The following is a 19,268-nucleotide window of genomic DNA, read 5'->3' as shown; positions in this document are numbered from 1 at the left end:
CTCCCCGGAATGAGGTTCAATTAAAACTTTCAGAACCAAGATTTCCTATTAGGTCATAATCTTATTTTCTGGGGAGTCCGCGCTTTTTCACTGTGTCTACATACAAAACTGTACCGAGGAACGGGAGAGATTTTCTGCCCTCCTGCATACCTAAGAGTCCTATCGGTTCAACACTAGAAAATCTACAAGAGTAGGAAATTGTTTAATGTCTTCTATTGAGGTTTACTGGTCGGCACTCGGAATCTTTCCCACCGTTGACCAGAAAGCTCCTGCTCTGACGAAAATCGACAAAGCTCTAGAGCGACCAGAAGGAGAACGCTTCGGTCTTCGTCTCTGCAGAGTAATGAATTCACCGCAGACTTTTATAGATTAGTGATGTCATTTTAGATTTTTGGAGATTAAGTACTTCAGATTGGGACAGGAGAGATGACAGATGAGACAAACCTTGCTGCCAGTGGAAGGATGTCCGTACTTCAGCATTAAGTACAAAGAGCTGGCGGAAATCATATTCTCCAGCCGCTGCTGCCGCCGGATTCCGTATCCACACTCCGTGCGCTTGGTAAGATGAGCCATCGTCGCGGCCGACGATGTCGTCCAGAAGCGAAGTTAGTCCGCTCCCTTCAGGTGTTAAGTATGCAGAAATAAAGTCACATATCTACACTACTGGCCATTAAAATTGCTACACCACGAAGATGACGTGCTACAGACGCGAAATTTAACCGACAGGAAGAAGATGCTGTGATATGCAAATGATTAGCTTTTCAGAGCATTCACACAAGGTTGGCGCCGGTGGCGACACCTACAACGTGCTGACATGATGAAAGTTTCCAACCGATTTCTCATACACAAACAGCGGTTGACCGGCGTTGCCTGGTGAAACGTTGTTGTGATCCCTCGTGTAAGGAAGAGAAATGCGTACCCTCACGGTTCCGACTTTGATAAAGGTCGGATTGTAGCCTATCGCGATTGCAGTTTATCGTATCGCGACATTGCTGATCGCGTTGGTCGAGATCCAATGACTGTTAGCAGAATATGGAATCGGTGGGTTCGGGAGGGTAATACGGAACGCCGTGCTGGATCCCAACGGCCTCGTATCACTAGCAGTCGAGATGAAGGCATCTTATCTGGATGGCTGTAACGGATCGTGCAGCCACGTCCCGATTCCTGAGTCAACAGATGGGGACGTTTGCAAGACAACAACCATCTGCACGAACAGTTCGACGACGTTTGCAGCAGCATAGACTATCAGCTCGGAGACGATGGCTGCGGTTACCCTTGACGCTGCATCAGAGACAGGAGCGCCTGCGATGGTGTACTCAACGACGAACCTGGGTGCACGAATGGCAAAACGTCATTTTTTCGGATGTATCCAGGTTCTGTTTACAGCATCATGATGGTCGCATCCGACATCGCGGTAAACGCACATTGGAAGGTATCACCCGGCGTGATGGTATGGGGTGCTATTGGTTACACGTCTCGGTCACCTCCTGTTCGCATTGACGGCACTTTGAACATTGGACGTTACATTTCAGATGTGTTACGACCCGTGGCTCTACCCTTCATTCGATCCCTGTGAAACCCTACATTTCAGGAGGATAATGCACGACCGCGTGTTGCAGGTCCTGTACGGGCCTTTCTGGATACAGAAAATGTTCGACTGCTGCCAACCCTACATTTCAGCAGGATAATGCACGACCGCGTGTTGCAGGTCCTGTACGGGCCTTTCTGGATACAGAAAATGTTCGACTGCTGCCCTGGCCAGCACATTCTCCAGATCTCTCACCAACTGAAAACGTCTGGTCAATGGTGGCCCAGCAACTGGCTCGTCACAATACGCCAGTCACTACTCGTGATGAACTGTAGTATTGTGTTGAAGCTGCATGGGCAATTGTACCTGTACATCCAAGCTCTGTTTGACTCAATGCCCAGGCGTATGAAGGCCGTTATTACGGCCAGAGGTGGTTGTTCTGGGTACTGATTTCTCAGGACGTATGCACCCAAATTGCGTGAAAATGTAATCACATGTCAGTTCTAGCATAATATATTTGTCCAATGAATACCCGCTTATCATCTGCATTTCTTCTTGGTGTAGCAATTTTAGTGGCCAGTAGTGTAGCATTTTGCTCTCATTGCACATTTTGACAGTCTTATTACTTTTGCTCCTATCTTTCCTTGTGCTTTCAGCATTTAACTAACAACTTACGCTGTTGCTGGTCGTGTTCGAAAATTATTAATGTAACAGCGTTTCATTCTGCCACCGACGCGTACCAAGGTTATGTCTTCACATTGTAATCACCTGTGTATTTGTCAGCGCTTCTTTTTAATATATCAATGGGTAACTTCAATGTCCCGTTTCACTCCCTTCCCAACTCCCGAAGACAAGCATTAATATTTTCTAATGTGCCTCATTGTCAAAGAGAAGTGACATTCCATGCTGCAGTTCTCACTGACAAATGCGCTTGTTCCTCTCTATAGCTCTCGTCTTCCGGAGATCTAATGAGAGGCAGTTTTACCTCCGAATAACTGAACCAACCTCCAATCCAATCATGCTGATACATGGGATACCCAGTCGGACTTTTAAAAGTGTGGTTTCCGTTGCTTTCTCCGACCTATGTTGTTGTGCATCTATGGTTCATCCACCTTTAGAGTCAGTTTTCCGCCCCAAGAGCAGAATTTGTCCTACCCCCCACCCACTCGTGTACCTCTAAGAGATCAGTTGTGCACTTGCTGAGGAAGCGTTGCCCTTCCCTATCACTTTTCAGGGTTTTCCCTTCATCAAGGCTAGGACCGGCAGCATTTTGTAGACTCTTCGGTAGTTTTAGAGAGATATTAGGGAGTTAATTCTGAAAAAATTGTAACATTTCCCTGCGCACATTAGCAAACAATTTCGTCCGTTCTATATCTTGACTGATTTTCATCATTTGTCAACAGTGTTTCTTACGACCACTTCGTTACATGTTCGGCAAATCTTAGTGTTTTTCATTTGGTATTGTTTCTATCATTCGCAGTTTGGCTGTTTCTCCCTTACCCAGGGAACACCTTCGTAAACGGTTTCTCTTAGAATTACCTTCTTAATTATGAACTTTCCTAATACAGGGGATCATTCAAAATGATGGTATGTGGATAAAGAATCCTAGGACAAGATCCTGCAATTACTTTATTTGATAACTAGTTTGAGCTCATTATGAGCCATCTTCAGATCTTTAGCAGCTTTCCGCAATCTCCCTTAGTTTGAGTTAGCATATTTACTTTGTTATTTGACGTTGTCAAATCGGAAGACATGCGATCTGTTACGTTAAAATGTGTGGATAAACAATGCTAGTTCAAGTTCGCTAAAACTTCTTTATTTCATAACTAGTTTCAGCTCATTGACGAGCCATTGTTTAACAGAATAAATCGGATATCTCTGGATTCGACAATGTCGAAAACAACGTAAATATGCCAATTTAGGCTAAGGGAGGTTGCAGAAAGCTACTAAAGATATGGAGATGGCTCGTCATTCACCTGAAACTAGTTATCAGAAAAAGGAGTTTTACCGATCTTGGTCTAGGACTGTTTAACCACATATTTCAACATAACGGATCGCATACCTCCCGATCTGATCTAAATGGCAATGTGTTTTTATCGTTGTAGACAACCTGTTTAACGTATTCTAAGCTATTACACGACTGAAATTGTAAACGTTATCGCTGCTGCTATACGAAAATAAAAGTCCAAAGAGCGTAGCATGATAGGTTATTTACAGAGTCGAAGGAGAAAATGTTTCGTCCTAGAGTATGCGTATATGAATGGTTTCCTATGGTAATGTCTTTAGTCAGCCAGAGACAAGCATGTTGCTTTTAAAGACAGAGGAGCTAACCTTGCATTCCTTGCACAGGTACATCTTCAGACGCAGAACCAGCGCGCACCTGCCTACCGAGGAGCCTTCGACTGCTTCACACACATTTTGCACAGGGAGTCGGTAAGTTGAGTTCGTTATCATTCACACACCGTGGGCATATGAATGTCGTGGACGTGTCAGTAGCTTTACAATAACATACTTTTCCTTTGTGAAAGCGTGGCTACATTCACATAAACATATATTTTTTATTTTGACCAATCATAAAGTTTAATGAATATAATCCAAACACACGCACACGCACACACACACACACACACACACACACACACACACACACACACAGACATACACTCATATCATCCGTTGAGAAATTCATCTATGGAGTAGAAGAAGTTCTCAAGCGGAATGATTTCATTTTGTATTTAAAAGCATTTACTTTAACACCTTTAATTCACAATGGAATGTGTCAACTATCTTACGGCTGCACAAATTGTCCCCTTCTGCAGAAGGTTAAGTTGTAACTGGTGGAGAGAATTGCTGTTCTTAGTGCTATATTTGTGAATAATACCAGTGATCTGAAACGGTGGTTCCTGTACGACTTAAAATTTTCACGGAAAATTGAATCTTCAAAATATGCGCTTGTAGCCAGTTGTCGTTCAATATATCCCACAACATTTCAACAGGTTACCTACCGGTTAAACGCAGGTAAGCCATCGAAGACAGCCAACAGGTGCCAAGTTTAAATATCATGGGACGTATTGCATGACGACCGGCTGGAAGCACGAAATTCGTTTGATCATTGTGATTCTTCACAACAAACTTCATAACAGAACAAAAGCATTGTGAGGATGTCTTCTTTTTTTCCAAAACACTTGCCTATAGAGATCAGACATCAGACTGACACCATATTTCTGTGTAGTGAAAACCTTGCTTGTATGTGGCTCAGAAAATTATTCCACGTGACATTACTGAACGGAATCAAGCAAGGCAGCGTAAGCCAACTTTATAACACTTTCATCACCAAAATCAGCAATTACGCGTAGAGGAAATTTGCTTAACTCATGCATTTGAGTGTATCCTTAATACATATAACACATAATTTTCAGTTCAAGTCTGGTCAGTTTGCACAGTCAAGAATTTTGAGCATTTACTTTCGCATGGTCAGCGCTCCGTCGATTACTTATCATTACTCATTATAGAGCAATTGAAATAATTAAAATAGGTAGCTTGCGAGTTTTGACATTTCTACGCTGAACGAGTGGAGGGCAACGTTATTGTCATAATGAGCCTCGTAACCCATGTCTGCTTTCGTCTTGAGGTCCTTAACCGGCCGTAGGGGAAGTTACTCTTCATCTGGGCCTACATAAGACGATGCAGATTGAAAAAGGTGTGGTATGGGGAAGCATGATTACGCTATACACTGAGGTGACAAAAGTGAGGGGATAACGACATGCGCATGTACAGATGGCGATGTTACCGCGTACAAAAGGTATAAAAGGGCAGTGCATTGGTGGAGCTGTCATTTGGATTCAGGTTGTCATGTGAAAAGGCTTCCGACATGATTAAGGCCGCACGGTGGGAATTAACAGATTTTGAACGCGGACTAGTAGTTGGAGCTAGACGCATGGAGCATTCCATTTCGGAAATCGTTAGGGAATTCAATATTCCGAGATACACAGTGTCAAGAGTGTGCCGAGAACACCAAATTTCGGGCGTTACCTCTCAACACGGACAACGCAGTGGGCGATGGCCTTCACTTAACGACCGAGAGCAGCGGCATTTGCGTAGTGTAGTCAGTGCTAACAGGCAAACAACACTGCGTGAAATGTGGGACGTACGACGAATGTACCCGTTAGCACAGTGCGGCGAAATCTGGCGTTGATGGACATGGCAGCAGACGACGCACGTGAATGCCTTTGCTAACAGCACGGCAGCGCTTGCAGAGCCTCTGCAGGGCTCGTGACCATATCACTTGGACCCTAGACTATTAAAAAACCGTGACCTGGTCAGATGAGTGCAGATGTCATTTGGTAAGGGCTGTTGGTAAGATTCGAGTATGGTGCAGACCTCACAAAGCATTGTTAACGAGCTGGTGGTGGCTCTATAATAGCGTGGGCTGTGTTTACGTGAAATGGACTGGGTCCTCTGGTCCAACTGAACCGATCATTGACTGCAAATGGTGATGTGCGGCTACTTGAAGAGTCATTCATGGACTTCATGTTCCCAAACAACGACGCGTCATGTCAACGGCCCACAATTGTTCCCGATCAGTTCGAAGAATATTCTGAACAATTAGAGGGAATGATTTGGCCACCTAAATCGCCCGACATGAATCGCATCGAACATTTATGGGGCATCGTAGAGAGGTCAGTTCGTGCACACAATCCTGCAGTGGCAACGCTTTGGCAATTATGGACGGCTATAGAGGCAGCATGGCTAAATATTTCTGTAGGGGACTTCTAACGACTTGTCGAGTTCATGCCACGTCGAGTTGCTGCAGTTCACCGGGCAAAAGGAGCGCCGAGAAGATATTAGATCCCATGACTTTGGTCACCTCAGTGTATACTTTCGCCATTTCGTCGACATTGTAATGGTCCGGTTTAGTTTCCTCCGATGGAACAAAATACTCTCTTTAATCTTTTGCATTGTAGGGGGGGTCTATCTGATACAACGGAATAGTCTGGCGCCACAGCCTTTATACCATATCGCCAAAAATCGGGTGAAACATAAAAAAGCATCGAGTAAAACAGTCTTCTGCCCTCCTGATAAAACAAGGACATCATTGAGGAACATCACAGACAACCTCATTTTACGGAAGTCGGGGTTCTATCGAATTCCGAGCCAAAATGCAAGATGTACATTGGAAAACCACTGCGCTCCATCGAAGATCGCTGCCGAGCACACCAATGGCACACTCACCAATCTATCCTTACGAGCTGACGGTCGCAGAACATTGTTTATTCGAGACTCGCTCTATTAATGCGAACGCATCATGATTTCAACGACGACGTCGATACTGGGACCGAGGACCACGAGAAGGACTGGCAGTGTCACGTACGCCACAGCACATGACATTGCAAGTCTTACGACTGCCAGCAGCCGTCTCTGGCCAGTAGCGAGTAACTATTTCAGACGAGTTTAACAATTCTTAACTGCGCATTGAAGTGCATGCTATCTCTTGATAGGATACGACGAAGATGGTCCTTTATTGGGTACCTTTTCAGTGATCTATTCACTTTTCTTGGGCCCTGCAAGGAGCCTAGCGTTTGCGAAGTATGGTCGACAAGGTGACTTGTGAGACATCACAAGTTCGTTGCGGCGACCCGTATTTCTCGTGGGCCCCGACTGGACTGGGTCGATAGAGAGGCATCTACATACGGACCAGGGACAGTCAATCTTATTAACAGATACTGTGACTGTAAGACCGGTAAGGCTTGAGAACCATGACTGAGTTTAATTCAGGAGTAGACTCTCAGTAATGTCGAGCTGGCGGCCAGAGCTGCCTCACTGCCTGCCTCCACTTCGACGCATCCGGGCCGTGGCGTCTGGCGTCGCCAGCCACGGTCGGTGACTCAGCCGCCTCTCCAGTCACGTCTCATGCGCCCTCGGCTGGTGACGGAGGGCAGGCCGGAGTGGCCGTACGGTTCTAGGCGCTACAGTCTGGAGCCGATCGACCGCTACGATCGCAGGTTCGAATCCTGCCTCGGGAATGGATGTGTGTGATGTCCTTAGGTTAGTTAGGTTGAATTAGTTCTAAGTTCTAGGCGACTGATGACCTCAGAAGTTAAGTCGCATAGTGCTCAGAGCCATTTGAACCATTTGCGGACGGAGGGCAGAGTGCCGTGCGTGGGGGTTATGTCTACTGCAAGCCCCCAGGAGATCAGTTTGTCTGCTCACCTGGCGATGGTGACAAGACTGGTTGTTGAAACATTGTGCCGGCTGGACGCTACGAACCGGTAACACACCCGTGGACTGTTGGATCAGCTCTACTTCTTTCATACTAAAAAGAAATTTCATGATATACAGGACATAAAATCCCGTCTGAGGCCTGTGATTATTTTTATGTTACTAATTGGCAACCAGTGCTATACAATCGCAATAAAGTCATGAGATGTCCAATTGACTCTTTTATTGGAACATGTTACGCGTTTCGGGATTATACCCATCTTCAGACATCACAAACTGCAACTCCTTGGTTAGGAAGGAGTTAAAGTTTGTGATGTCTGAAGATGGGTCTAATCTCGAAACGCGCAACAGTTCTAATAAAAGAGTCAATTGAACATCTCATGACTTTATTGTGATTGTACAGCATTGGTTGACAATTATTAAAAAAAGAAATTTATATTAAAGCGAGCGTTTTCTTGCGTTGACAACAGAAATACACATATCTTCATACCGCATCCTGCTGGAATATGACCCTCTTCGTTATTCGTCTTTTTTTTTGTCCAGTATTTACAGAAAAAAGACCTGGTGTTGCTTCGTCATTCTCGTATATCTTCATCTGTTTCTCCTTTCCTGTTCTCAGCACTACAAATATTTTAATGTTAAGTGCAGTGGCTGCTCTGTTCATCACTCTTGTAACATCTAAAATCGGATTAAAACATTCCAGTATGAGCACACAAATTTGTGGTGTTTTCCGTGCATCCGATATCCACTTATAACGTCTGGCACCATTTAAGATTAGATTATATTTACTTTCATTCCAATTGATGCCTAGTGAGGAGGTCCTCCAGGATGTAGAACATGTCAGAAAAACAACAATACATGACAAATATTTACAACTCAAACAAATAAGCTAATGTACCATTCCACACGTCCCAAGTGAAATGGTCGTCATTTTTTAATGAACGCTATATGAAAGTATCATTTTATAAATACTAATGCACTGAATTTAAAATAAAAAGGTTTTTTATTTATTTACAAGGTAATAAACGTGTAATACAACTAATAAATATTTATTTGCAATGAACACTTTACGGCACAGAACTGGTGCAGAAGTTAGATTGTACTTACGTACACACGCTACACACACACACACACACACGCACACACACACACACACACACACACACACACACACACACACACTTATTTACAGTGAACACATTACTGCACTCAAATTGTGCAGAAGTTATATTGTACTTATGGATATATACACAGAAATCAGCTGGTTCTACTGAGAAATTAATCAATGGAGTAGAAGGAGTTGGCCACAAATAAATCCTTTAGGCTTCTCTTAAAATGAATTTCATTGGTTGTTAAGCCTTTTTATGGCTGCTGGCAAGTCATTTAAAATGTGTGTTCCTGAATAATGCACACCTTTTTGTACAAGACTAAGTGACTTTAAATCCTTGTGAAGATTATTCTTATTTCTAGTATTGATTCCATGAATTGAGCTGTTGGTTTGAAAAAGTGATATATTTTTAATGACAAATTTCATTAAGGAATAAATATATTGGGAAGCAGTAGTTAGTATCCCTAGTTCCCTAAACAGGCTTCTGCAGGATGTTCTTGAGTTTCTTGAGTTCACACCACATATAACTCTTACTGCACGTTTTGTGCCTGGAAAACTTTCGCTTGGCTTGATGAAGTGTACCAAATAATAATCCCATATGACATTATGGAATGAAAGTAAGCATAGTATGCCAGCTTTTTCATTTTTATATCCCCTATGTCTGACACAATTCGCATTGCAAATAGAGATTTGTTAAGACGCTTCAGCAGTTCTGTGGTGTGATCCTCCTAGTTGAATTTATTATCAAGCTGTAATCCCAAGAATTTAACACTGTCCACTTCTTCTATCTGCTTGTCATCGTATGTTAGGCATATACTCGTGAGACACCCCTTACAAGTTCTGAACTGCATCTAGTGTGTGTTTTTTTAAGCTTAGTGACAAAGAATTGGCTAGGAACCAGTGATTAATGACCACAAATATTTTACTAGCCGATCTTTCTAAGACTACACCTGATTTACTATTTATTGCAATGTTTGAATCATCAGCAAATAAAACTTGGCATCTGGTAATGTTACTGATGAAAGGTCATTAATATACACAAAAAAAGTAAGGGTCCTAATATGGAACCTCGTGGGAATGTCTGTTCTCAAATTTATGACAGTTCCTGTGAATGTGGCAACTCCTCCTTTCTCCATTTTTGATCTACAAAAGTGAGATGCTAACCTAAACCCTGCAACACTTAAAAGTTCTATACCAGTGGTCACATGATGTTCAGAGAGGCAGATTATGTCAGCTGGGTTTGAAGACTCTAATTCATCTATGCAGATAATTAATTCATTAATTTTATTTCTCAGTCTTCGAATATTTTGATGCAATAAAGATAGCTGACATTTCACATTGACTGAGTTAAAATTGGGCAGAGTTAAAATATCTGGTGACTTCTTAACCAATAGCTGTTTATGCTGATGTAATAAGCTAGAATTATGTTTTTTGGTTTCTTTCTCAAACTGAAGGTTTGTGTCAGTCCTAACCTCTCTTAAAATTTGGTTTCTTTCTGTCCTCGCTACCCTAAAAAAGGGTCTTTTTTGAAACCTATAACCACTGGTATTTTATCACTCATGACAGTGCCACCCCTCTTTAACTTTCCTGCTATTTTAGCAGCCAGTTTACCCTTCCCCTTCGTGTTGAGGTGAAGGCCATGCCTAGTATAATCCGACCTATTGAGAGAATCAACAGGAACCACAACAATGTGTGACCCTGCACCCGACATAAGCAGCCCTTCCAACTCCAAATTAACTCTTTTGACAGAAGAGTTCAAATGAGGTCGGTCATGGCGCCCAAGAACAGATACAAACTCAACACTAGTATGCTTCGATGCTGATGCAATCTTTGCCAGGTCACACTCTACACTGTACCCAGGATCTCTGTCAGTACTATTACCTGCCCCACCCACTATAACCACGGTGTCTTCCTTAGTGAAATCTTTGCAAAGTGATCCTAAATCCTTTGTCACCTTCTCCACACCAGCACTAGGTTTAAAAAAATTGGTGACCTGGTATTCTGACCCTAGTTCATCCTGCAAAAGTTGGCCAACAGCTCTTCCATGTGAACTATCTAACAACAACACTTTCTTTTTCTTTACTGATTTCCCTACATTCTTACTTTTCAATTTCCTGCTGAAAGTTTGTTGTGCCCTGTCTACACCTGCAACTGCTTGAGGCTCACCAGCTTCTAACTGAAGCAACAGGTCAAATGTATTTTCCACATTCACCACGAAGCTGTCAGACAAAGTTCTAGGCCTGTTCGACCTGTTGCCTGTTGCCACTTCCCACCTCTCTTTACCTTTCTCCCTCCTTAACCTGTCAAGATCTCTCCTGGCCTTGTCTAACTCAGCCTGAAGGGCGGCAATTTTTCCCTCGTGTTCTAGTATCTTCCTATCTCTGCTGGCGCATGTGTTCTCGGATGACCTCTTCTTGGAGTGACGTCTCATTGACTCATATCACACTGCTAGTAAAGCAAGGCCTATACAAAAACTCTAGTTCGCAACACCAGCTGACGAGCACAGACCACTCTTACACTTGAAAACACTATACTTCTGAAATAAATTTGAAGAACGCAGGAACTACTGACTTCCGATACCGCGTGTTACTGTCTACTGACGCGGTGGCAAGCACGGTGCACTGTACCTGCCAACCTGTTGGAGGTGCGAGAGGGGAAACAGACTCGTTCTTGGTATTACCTGGGACACGGTGTCATGTCCCTTCCTCTGGCCCGAAACTGGCTTGCCATAACGATAGTGGTTCAACTGCCGTTCTACTCCGCTCTAAGGAGAACGCAACACTTAAAAAAAGAAACCAATGTAATAACGTAAGGCGGAGAAGCTTTTGTCTTCCGAATCCACCTCGTGTCACCTTCCTTCACACAGCTACAGCTACCGAGTCAGCAAACGATCGTATTAACAGGTTGTGATAGTATTACCAGTAAAGTCTCTACTGTCGAGACGGCATACTCCCACACAACTCGCAGCGCTCAGTTTTCAACTGTGAAGCCTTAATGGCTGCAGGAGGAAAGCTGTAGCCGTCAGCAGAGCTATGACAACACTGAGAGAGAAGTTTAGTTGAGGTAGGCCTCCGAAGCTGCCGCGCCCGCCCTATTGCAACTGTCAGGTGCCGGCCGATGTGACCGAGAGGTTCTAGGCACTTCAGTCTGGAATCGCGCGACCGCTACGGTCGCAGGTTCGAATCCTGCCTCGAGCATGGATGTGTGTGATGTCCTTAGGTTAGTTAGGTTTAAGTAGTTCTATGTCTAGGGGGCTGATGACAGATGGTAATTTCCCCAGTGCTTAGAGCCATTTGAACCATTTTTGAACTATCAGGGATCAACTTACGCCAACTCAGCTATAGTTAGAGTAGCAAACAAGAAAATCAGAACACAAGCAACTGAAATGGCCGCTTCCAACAGACTAAGCATACAGCTCAGGAGATAAGAGCGAACTAAGGCAGCCACCACTTCGGAACAATAGAGTCGGCTTGTCCAGCAATGAGAAGGAAAATGCGTTTTTGTGTAGTTGCCAATTTATTTCGTGGGAGCGTCTACTTGTAGCAGCATCTGGAGCCCTGTGCTGGGCACCCTCAGCGATTCCAGAATAGCTGCAATCCCCGTACTGCTGTCTGGCTCCCTGTACAAAAACTTCCTGGCAAATTAAAACTGTGTGCCAGACTGTGACACGTGCATGTTTTGGCCACTGTGACAGTTACTAAGACTATACCCTGCTAGGTGTGTACATTTACACGTCAATAAATTGGCTGAGGTTGCAGATGTGGGGCGTGCACTCTATGTAATTGGTGTGAACACCTCCACATTGTAAGCTTACTGCTCACGCCGTAGAGGCACAGTGTACCTTTTCCTCTGCTGCTGGTTCTCTCTGAACTGCAGCACGGCTAATGTGAGCAATAGGCACTGTACGAGGTCTGTTCAACAAATTCCGGAACGTTCGTAATTTCGCGCCAATAGTGTGTTGGGGCGATATGCGATTGTCATCCCTGCACAAGCCTGTGTTTAATGTGTAGCTGCCGAAGTTTCATTGATGTATGCCTGTTAGTTATTGCTAAGTGTTGTATTGAGTAGAACATTGTGTCGCACAGTTTGCGAATTTCGAGATTGTAAAGTTAGAGGAGCATTACATGTTACATGTTACATGAAACTCAGGTGATACAGGAAGCCTACGGTGATGAGTGCTTAAGTGGTACTCGGTGTTACGAATGGTTTCCACAGTTTAAAATGGCCGGATGAAAGTTAATGACCCTCCGTTTATGACGCCCTTCGACTTCTACTGAAGGATTAGTTCATCAAGAATTCGTGCCTCAGTGACAAAGAGTTAATCGTGATATTAACGAGACGTGTAGCGATGCCTGCGAGCAAATGTGAGAAGGAAACGGCCTAAACTGTGGCGACACAATTCATGGCTCTTGCATCGCGATAACGCACCCGCACATTAATCACTGTTGGTGCGTGACTGCTGGACAATGAACGAAATCACTGTGCTGGCCCGTCCTCCGTACTCTCCAGACCTGGCCCCTGTGGACTTTTTTTTGCTTCCAAAGCTGAAAACCCCGTTGAAAGGACGAAGATTTGCAACGATAGACGAGATAAAAGAAAATTCGCAGATGGCGTTGCTCGTGAACCAATAAGAGCCAAGACTGCTTCCTGAAGTGGAAACGACGTTTGGAGCGGTGTAGCACTTGTGGAGGAGAGTATTTCGAAGAAGACCATGCACCATAAGTAAAAGGTAAGCGTAGAAAAATTTTGTGGGCAGAGATCCGTAACATTTTGAACAGAGCTCGTATGAGTTAACTGTGTGGAATCTGTCGATTCTGAGGCCAGAGTATGGACACAAGGCATATGGTCGCGTAAAAGATATTAAAGTGGACGGAACTAATTAGTTAACAGGAGTTTAGTAATTAGTTAATCACGATTGATTTGCACATAGTGGTTACTTCATACAACTGAAAGAATTTATAGTTGGTAACCAACTTATATGTATGAGAGGTTAGATTGTGATTTCAACTGTGTGTGAGTAAGAGCTTAAAGTCATAGTGTATCGTATTTGATAATAAATTCAAAGGTGTCGTGAAACTTGAACTGTTATTCCAGAATGAGATTTTCACTCTGCAGCGGAGTGTGCGCTGATATGAAACTTCCTGGCAGATTAAAACTGTGTGCCCGACCGAGACTCGAACTCGGGACCTTTGCCTTTCGCGGGCAAGTGCTCTACAATCTGAGCTACCGAAGCACGACTCACGCCCGGAACTCACAGCTTTATTTCTGCCAGTACCTCGTCTCCTACCTTCCAAATTTTACAGAAGCTCTCCTGCGAACCTTGCAGAACTAGCACTCCTGAAAGAAAGGATATTGCGGAGACATGGCTTAGCCACAGCCTGGGGGATGTTTCCAGAATGAGATTTTCACTCTGCAGCGGAGTGTGCGCTGATATGAAACTTCCTGGCAGATTAAAACTGTGTGCCCGACCGAGACTCGAACTCGGGACCTTTGCCTTTCGCGGGCAAGTGCTCTACCATCTGAGCTACCGAAGCACGACTCACACCCGGAACTCACAGCTGTATTTCTGCCAGTACCTCGTCTCCTACCTTCCAAACTTTACAGAAGCTCTCCTGCGAACCTTGCAGAACTGGAAACATCCCCCAGGCTGTGGCTAAGCCATGTCTCCGCAATATCCTTTCTTTCAGGAGTGCTAGTTCTGCAAGGTTCGCAGGAGAGCTTCTGTAAAGTTTGGAAGGTAGGAGACGAGGTACTGGCAGAAATAAAGCTGTGAGTTCCGGGCGTGAGTCGTGCTTCGGTAGCTCAGATGGTAGAGCACTTGCCCGCGAAAGGCAAAGGTCCCGAGTTCGAGTCTCGGTCGGGCACACAGTTTTAATCTGCCAGGAAGTTTCTTGAACTGTTATTGTTCAGTAGTTTCCCAGTCATTAATAGTACATACTCGAAAGAAAGTACTGTGGTTATATTGGTTAGGGCAGATTGTCATTATCAAAAACAACCATGACTGAAGGACGTAAGCTACACTATTAATTTAACAGTCTGCTGGAGATTACCGAGCAGGGTAGCGTATTGGTTAGCACACGGGACTCGCATTCGGGAGGACGACGGTTCAACCATCCTGATTTAGATTTTCCGTGATTTTCCTAAATGGGCTAAGGCAAATGCTGGAATGGTTCCTTCGAAAGGGCATGGCTGCTTCCCTTCTCCATGCTTCTCTAATCAGAGCTTGTCCTCCATTCCTAATGACCTCTTTCTCGATGGGACGTTAAACACCGAGCTCCTCCTCCACCACCTCCTCCTCCAGCTGGAGATTAATTAAATTGTGGTAACAGTTTACTAGTAGACAACTTACAACATTCAAGCTATTGTCAGTGTTTCAGACACTGAGCCTATACTCTGGCGGATGTGGACATCTTCCAATATGTGTTGTATCCAGTACCTTTTTTACTGAACCTGTACCCTTGTGGGTATAGATATCTCCACTTATACATTTTGGGCTGTGTTCCAGATGTCGGCCTGGACCTCGTGGGTGTGGACATCTGCTTGTCAGTGTATTGGCCTTTGTTGCAGGTGTGGTGCCTCCACCTAGTTGTGTGTGCCCATCTCCTTTTGCAGGTTTTGGGGCCTGTACCCTAGTGGGAGTCGGCTTCTCCACATACATGTGTTGTCCTGGGTTAAGGGTATGGGGCCTGTAGCCTAATGAGTGTGGGCACGTCCACATGATTGTTCTGCCGGTGTAGCAGGCGTGGGCCCTGTATGCTATTGGGTGTGGACATACCCACATGAGTGGTATTGGGGTGTCAGACCTACAGTCCTTTTGAGTACTTAGGCCAAAGTTGCATTTATGAAGCCCCTAGCCTGGTGGGTGTGGTCATCCCTACGTCAGAGTGTTTAAGCAGATTTGGTATGTAGAACACCCGCAACTGAGAGGCATGAGAAGTAATTTATATAGATCTGCTTCAGTTGTGCTAATTGTTCATTCAAACCACAACCAGTCTGAGGATTTTAAAATCCTGTCTTCAGATGTATGAAACTATAACATACAAAGGAAAGGTAGGAAGAAATATAATGCAACATTTCTGTAAAAACCAGAACAGACTACCGAAACGAGGTGACTCACTTATTGTATTTGGTAATGCGTAACGTGTGGTCAGGCCAGTCAGTGCAAGAGCTCCCTGTCACTGCATCTTGCCAGAACTAGAAAAAAAGGGGAGGGCCTGATACTGAAACTGACCCAAAAGTATAACGTCCAGGGAGATGGGACGAAGGAAACATAAACCGAAAACAAATACTTGACACACACTCCGCCATCGGACAGCCGCACATTACGAACACCACCAACGACTGAATGGAGGGCCACGCTGGAGGTCCGGAAGCGCAGTGGAGCGCAGGAATGAATATACAAAGGATAAAAGCAGAGCAAAGGTGATAAAAATTGATGCTAACATAGGCCATGCTAAGTAAATCATCACATATATGATGCATTATGGGCTCGAGTGACATAAAGTAAAATATATAAAAACTAACACAAACCTAAAATATTGTAGTAATGTAAACAGATAAATAACAACCGCAAATTACCAAGCTGAGCGCTCTTCTTTATACAAAGCAATAATCATATTTAAAGATGGCTAAGAAACGAAACACTAAACGAATGGGAGAAAAATGTCTGAAACTCACAAACTTGTAAAAGTATGTGTCCTTATAGGCAACAAGGCATGGTACGTAGGTCAAACGAGTGAACGGAGGATTTCACAATAAAAGCTGTTATCAAAAATAATGGTAAGATAAACTATACCAAATGAATCATGTTATATGTAGGATACATTACGATTTCAAGTAATGTAAAATGAAATATATAAATATAAAAACCATCATAAAAATTAAAAATTTATGTATAGTGATGCTAGAAGTGGATGACAAATTAACGTGATCGGACTGAGCGCCCTTTGTTAGACGAAATAATACTGATATGAAGTTTAGAGAAACAGATCTGACCTGTGATATATTACTTAAGAAACTTACAGTTATTCAGTAGAACAGTATGTTTCAACATGGTTTGCCATTCAGTGTGTATAGTGAATTCTGGTTCAAATTGCGTAAAATTTCAATTTCTTGCAATAAGTTAACGACTCGACCTCTCTGCTGTAGGTGAAGAATACTTAATTCGTTACTTATGTCATGTATATAGCGATTGCGTGAGTGCTTGTAGTTGATTATTTAACGCAGATCTCGAATTACTTAAGCCGTGGCGTTCTTTGAATTGAATTGGGAAAATACGTCCTGTTTGTCCAAGTTAAAGGCGTTGGCAGTCATTATAGTTAATCTGATAAACACCGGGCAGTGAGTGTGATATGTGATTGCCCTTTTTCGTGCTGTCTAAACTGTAGGCCACCTTGATTCGGTACGTAAACTGCAGATGTTATACCGGCAGTTTTTAACCACTTCACAACTTTGTCAGAAATAATTCCCGTGTATGGTACTTTACAGTATACGTTGGAATCTGTATCCTTAAAGACGAGTGTGAGAGTCATACAATGAAGGCTTTCACGACCGGATGTTTCAGCTGCTGAGAATTTTTCCGGGTTGTATAGAAGTGGTCCATGGAACTCTTCAATCCCTGACGTTTCGTCCAAGGCTACGTTGGACATCTTCGGAGGTGCTGCTGATTGTGCTGAGTCTTTCCGACTGACGAGTCGGACGTCGAAGAGCGTCCTAAATACTGTGGAAAGTGGCCGTGGTCTGGATTTCGCATGATAGCAAAAATGGTTCAAATGGCTTTGAGTACTATGGGACTTAACATCTGAGGTCATCAGTCCCCTAGAACTTACAACTACGTAAACCTAACTAACCTAAGGACATCACACACATTCATGCCCGAGGCAGGATTCGAACCTGCGACCGTAGCGGTCGCACGGTTCTAGACTGAAGCGCCTAGAACCACATGATAGCAGAGATAAACCTTGTCAAAGATAAAAATTTTGAACTATCGATTATAGTACGTCAAAGATAAAAACTTCTCATTGATTCCGTAGCGCCACAGTCCATATATCACTGAGTTTCATGGCTTCTTCTTCTTCTTTTCTGTTAAAATTATCCCTATGTTTATATATTTCGATGGCTTCTCTATATAGCCATGGATAATAGTTCGTCATAGTACATAAAACTTCACTTTCCGAAAATTTCACTACGTAATCACCTGATCAAAGAGCATGTTCCACTACTGCTGCTTTGTCTGTTTTCCCTAGTCGGCAAAGACTTTTATGTTTCTTTAACTGTGTATTCACACTTTTCTTTGTAGTCCCAGTCTTATATACACCACTTGCAGACAGAGGGGGACGTTTATCCTTAACGGAACGAAGTGCTTCGCCTATTTTCTTAGTTGGTCTGAAGTGTGAGAGTGTTCCCATGATTATTATCATTATGACTATTACATTGTATCTGTTGGTTAAGCCTGTCCACTGTTTGTGCAGAACTTCAAATAGTATACACATTGTATCTCATAATTTTCGGTGTTGGCCAGGATTGCAGGTGTGGGCCCTGCATCCTAGTGGGTGAGGACTTCCGTACATGAGGAGTTATGCAGGTGTGTGGCCTCTATCTTGCTGGGTGTGGGCATGTCCGTGTGAGTGCTTTGGTCGGACTAGCAGGTGTGGGGCCTTTGGCCAGGTGGTTACGGACAAGTCCATGTGAGTGTGTTGGTCGGTGTTGCAGGTGGGGGGCCTGTACCGCGGCATGGCGGCGCCGCTGGCGGGCGTGGCGGCGGTGAACGCGGTGACGTTCGGCGTGTACGGGCTGGCGGCGCGCTACCTGGGCGCCGACTCGCTGCGCGGCCAGTTCGCCGCCGGCGCGCTCTCCGGGCTGGCGCAGTCGGCCATCTGCGCTCCGCTGGAGCAACTCAAGACGCGCGCACAGCTGCTGGGCGTCGGCCCGCTGCAGTGCGCCGCCGACACGCTGCGCCGGGAAGGCCCGCGCGGGCTCTTCCGGGGGCTCGCCGCCACCGTGCTGCGGGACACCCCCGCCATGGGTGAGCTGCGCTAGCTGTCTTCCTTAACAGCTACCTACCTCCAGTGCTGGTAGTAAGTGAAAAAGTAAAGCTGTCCTCAAACGGAGGGCTGTTCAACACTGCCGTGCCGTTGGTGGGGAGGCTTGCGTGCCTCAGCGATACAGATAGACGTACCGTAGGTGCAACCACAACCGAGGGGTATCTGTTGAGAAGCCAGACAAACGTGTGGTTCCTGAAGAAGGGCAGCAGCCTTTTCAGTACTTGCAGGGGCAACAGTCCGGATGATTGACTGCTCTGGCCTTGTAACACTAACCAAAATAGCCTTGCTGTGCTGGTACTGCGAACGGCTGAAAGCAAGGGGAAACTACAGCCATACAGCTTTACTGTATGGTTAAATGATGATGGCGTCC

General features: G+C 44.5%; 1 protein-coding gene across 1 annotated transcript in view; it reads left to right on the top strand.

The window, feature by feature from the left end:
* Positions 1-19,268, top strand: part of LOC124619610 (mitochondrial basic amino acids transporter-like) — a 243,155-nt gene that overhangs the window by 179,513 nt on the left and 44,374 nt on the right. Inside the window, exons 4-5 of the mRNA XM_047146113.1 lie at positions 3,878-3,961; positions 18,567-18,879. Of these exons, the coding sequence (XP_047002069.1) occupies positions 3,878-3,961; positions 18,567-18,879 (397 nt within the window). The remainder of the gene's footprint in view (positions 1-3,877; positions 3,962-18,566; positions 18,880-19,268) is intronic.

The sequence above is a fragment of the Schistocerca americana genome, chromosome 6, assembly GCF_021461395.2.
Source record: "Schistocerca americana isolate TAMUIC-IGC-003095 chromosome 6, iqSchAmer2.1, whole genome shotgun sequence".
NCBI lineage: Eukaryota > Metazoa > Arthropoda > Insecta > Orthoptera > Acrididae > Schistocerca > Schistocerca americana.
The sequence above is the reverse complement of the archived record's forward strand: the minus strand, read 5'-3'. Positions and strand labels throughout refer to the sequence as shown.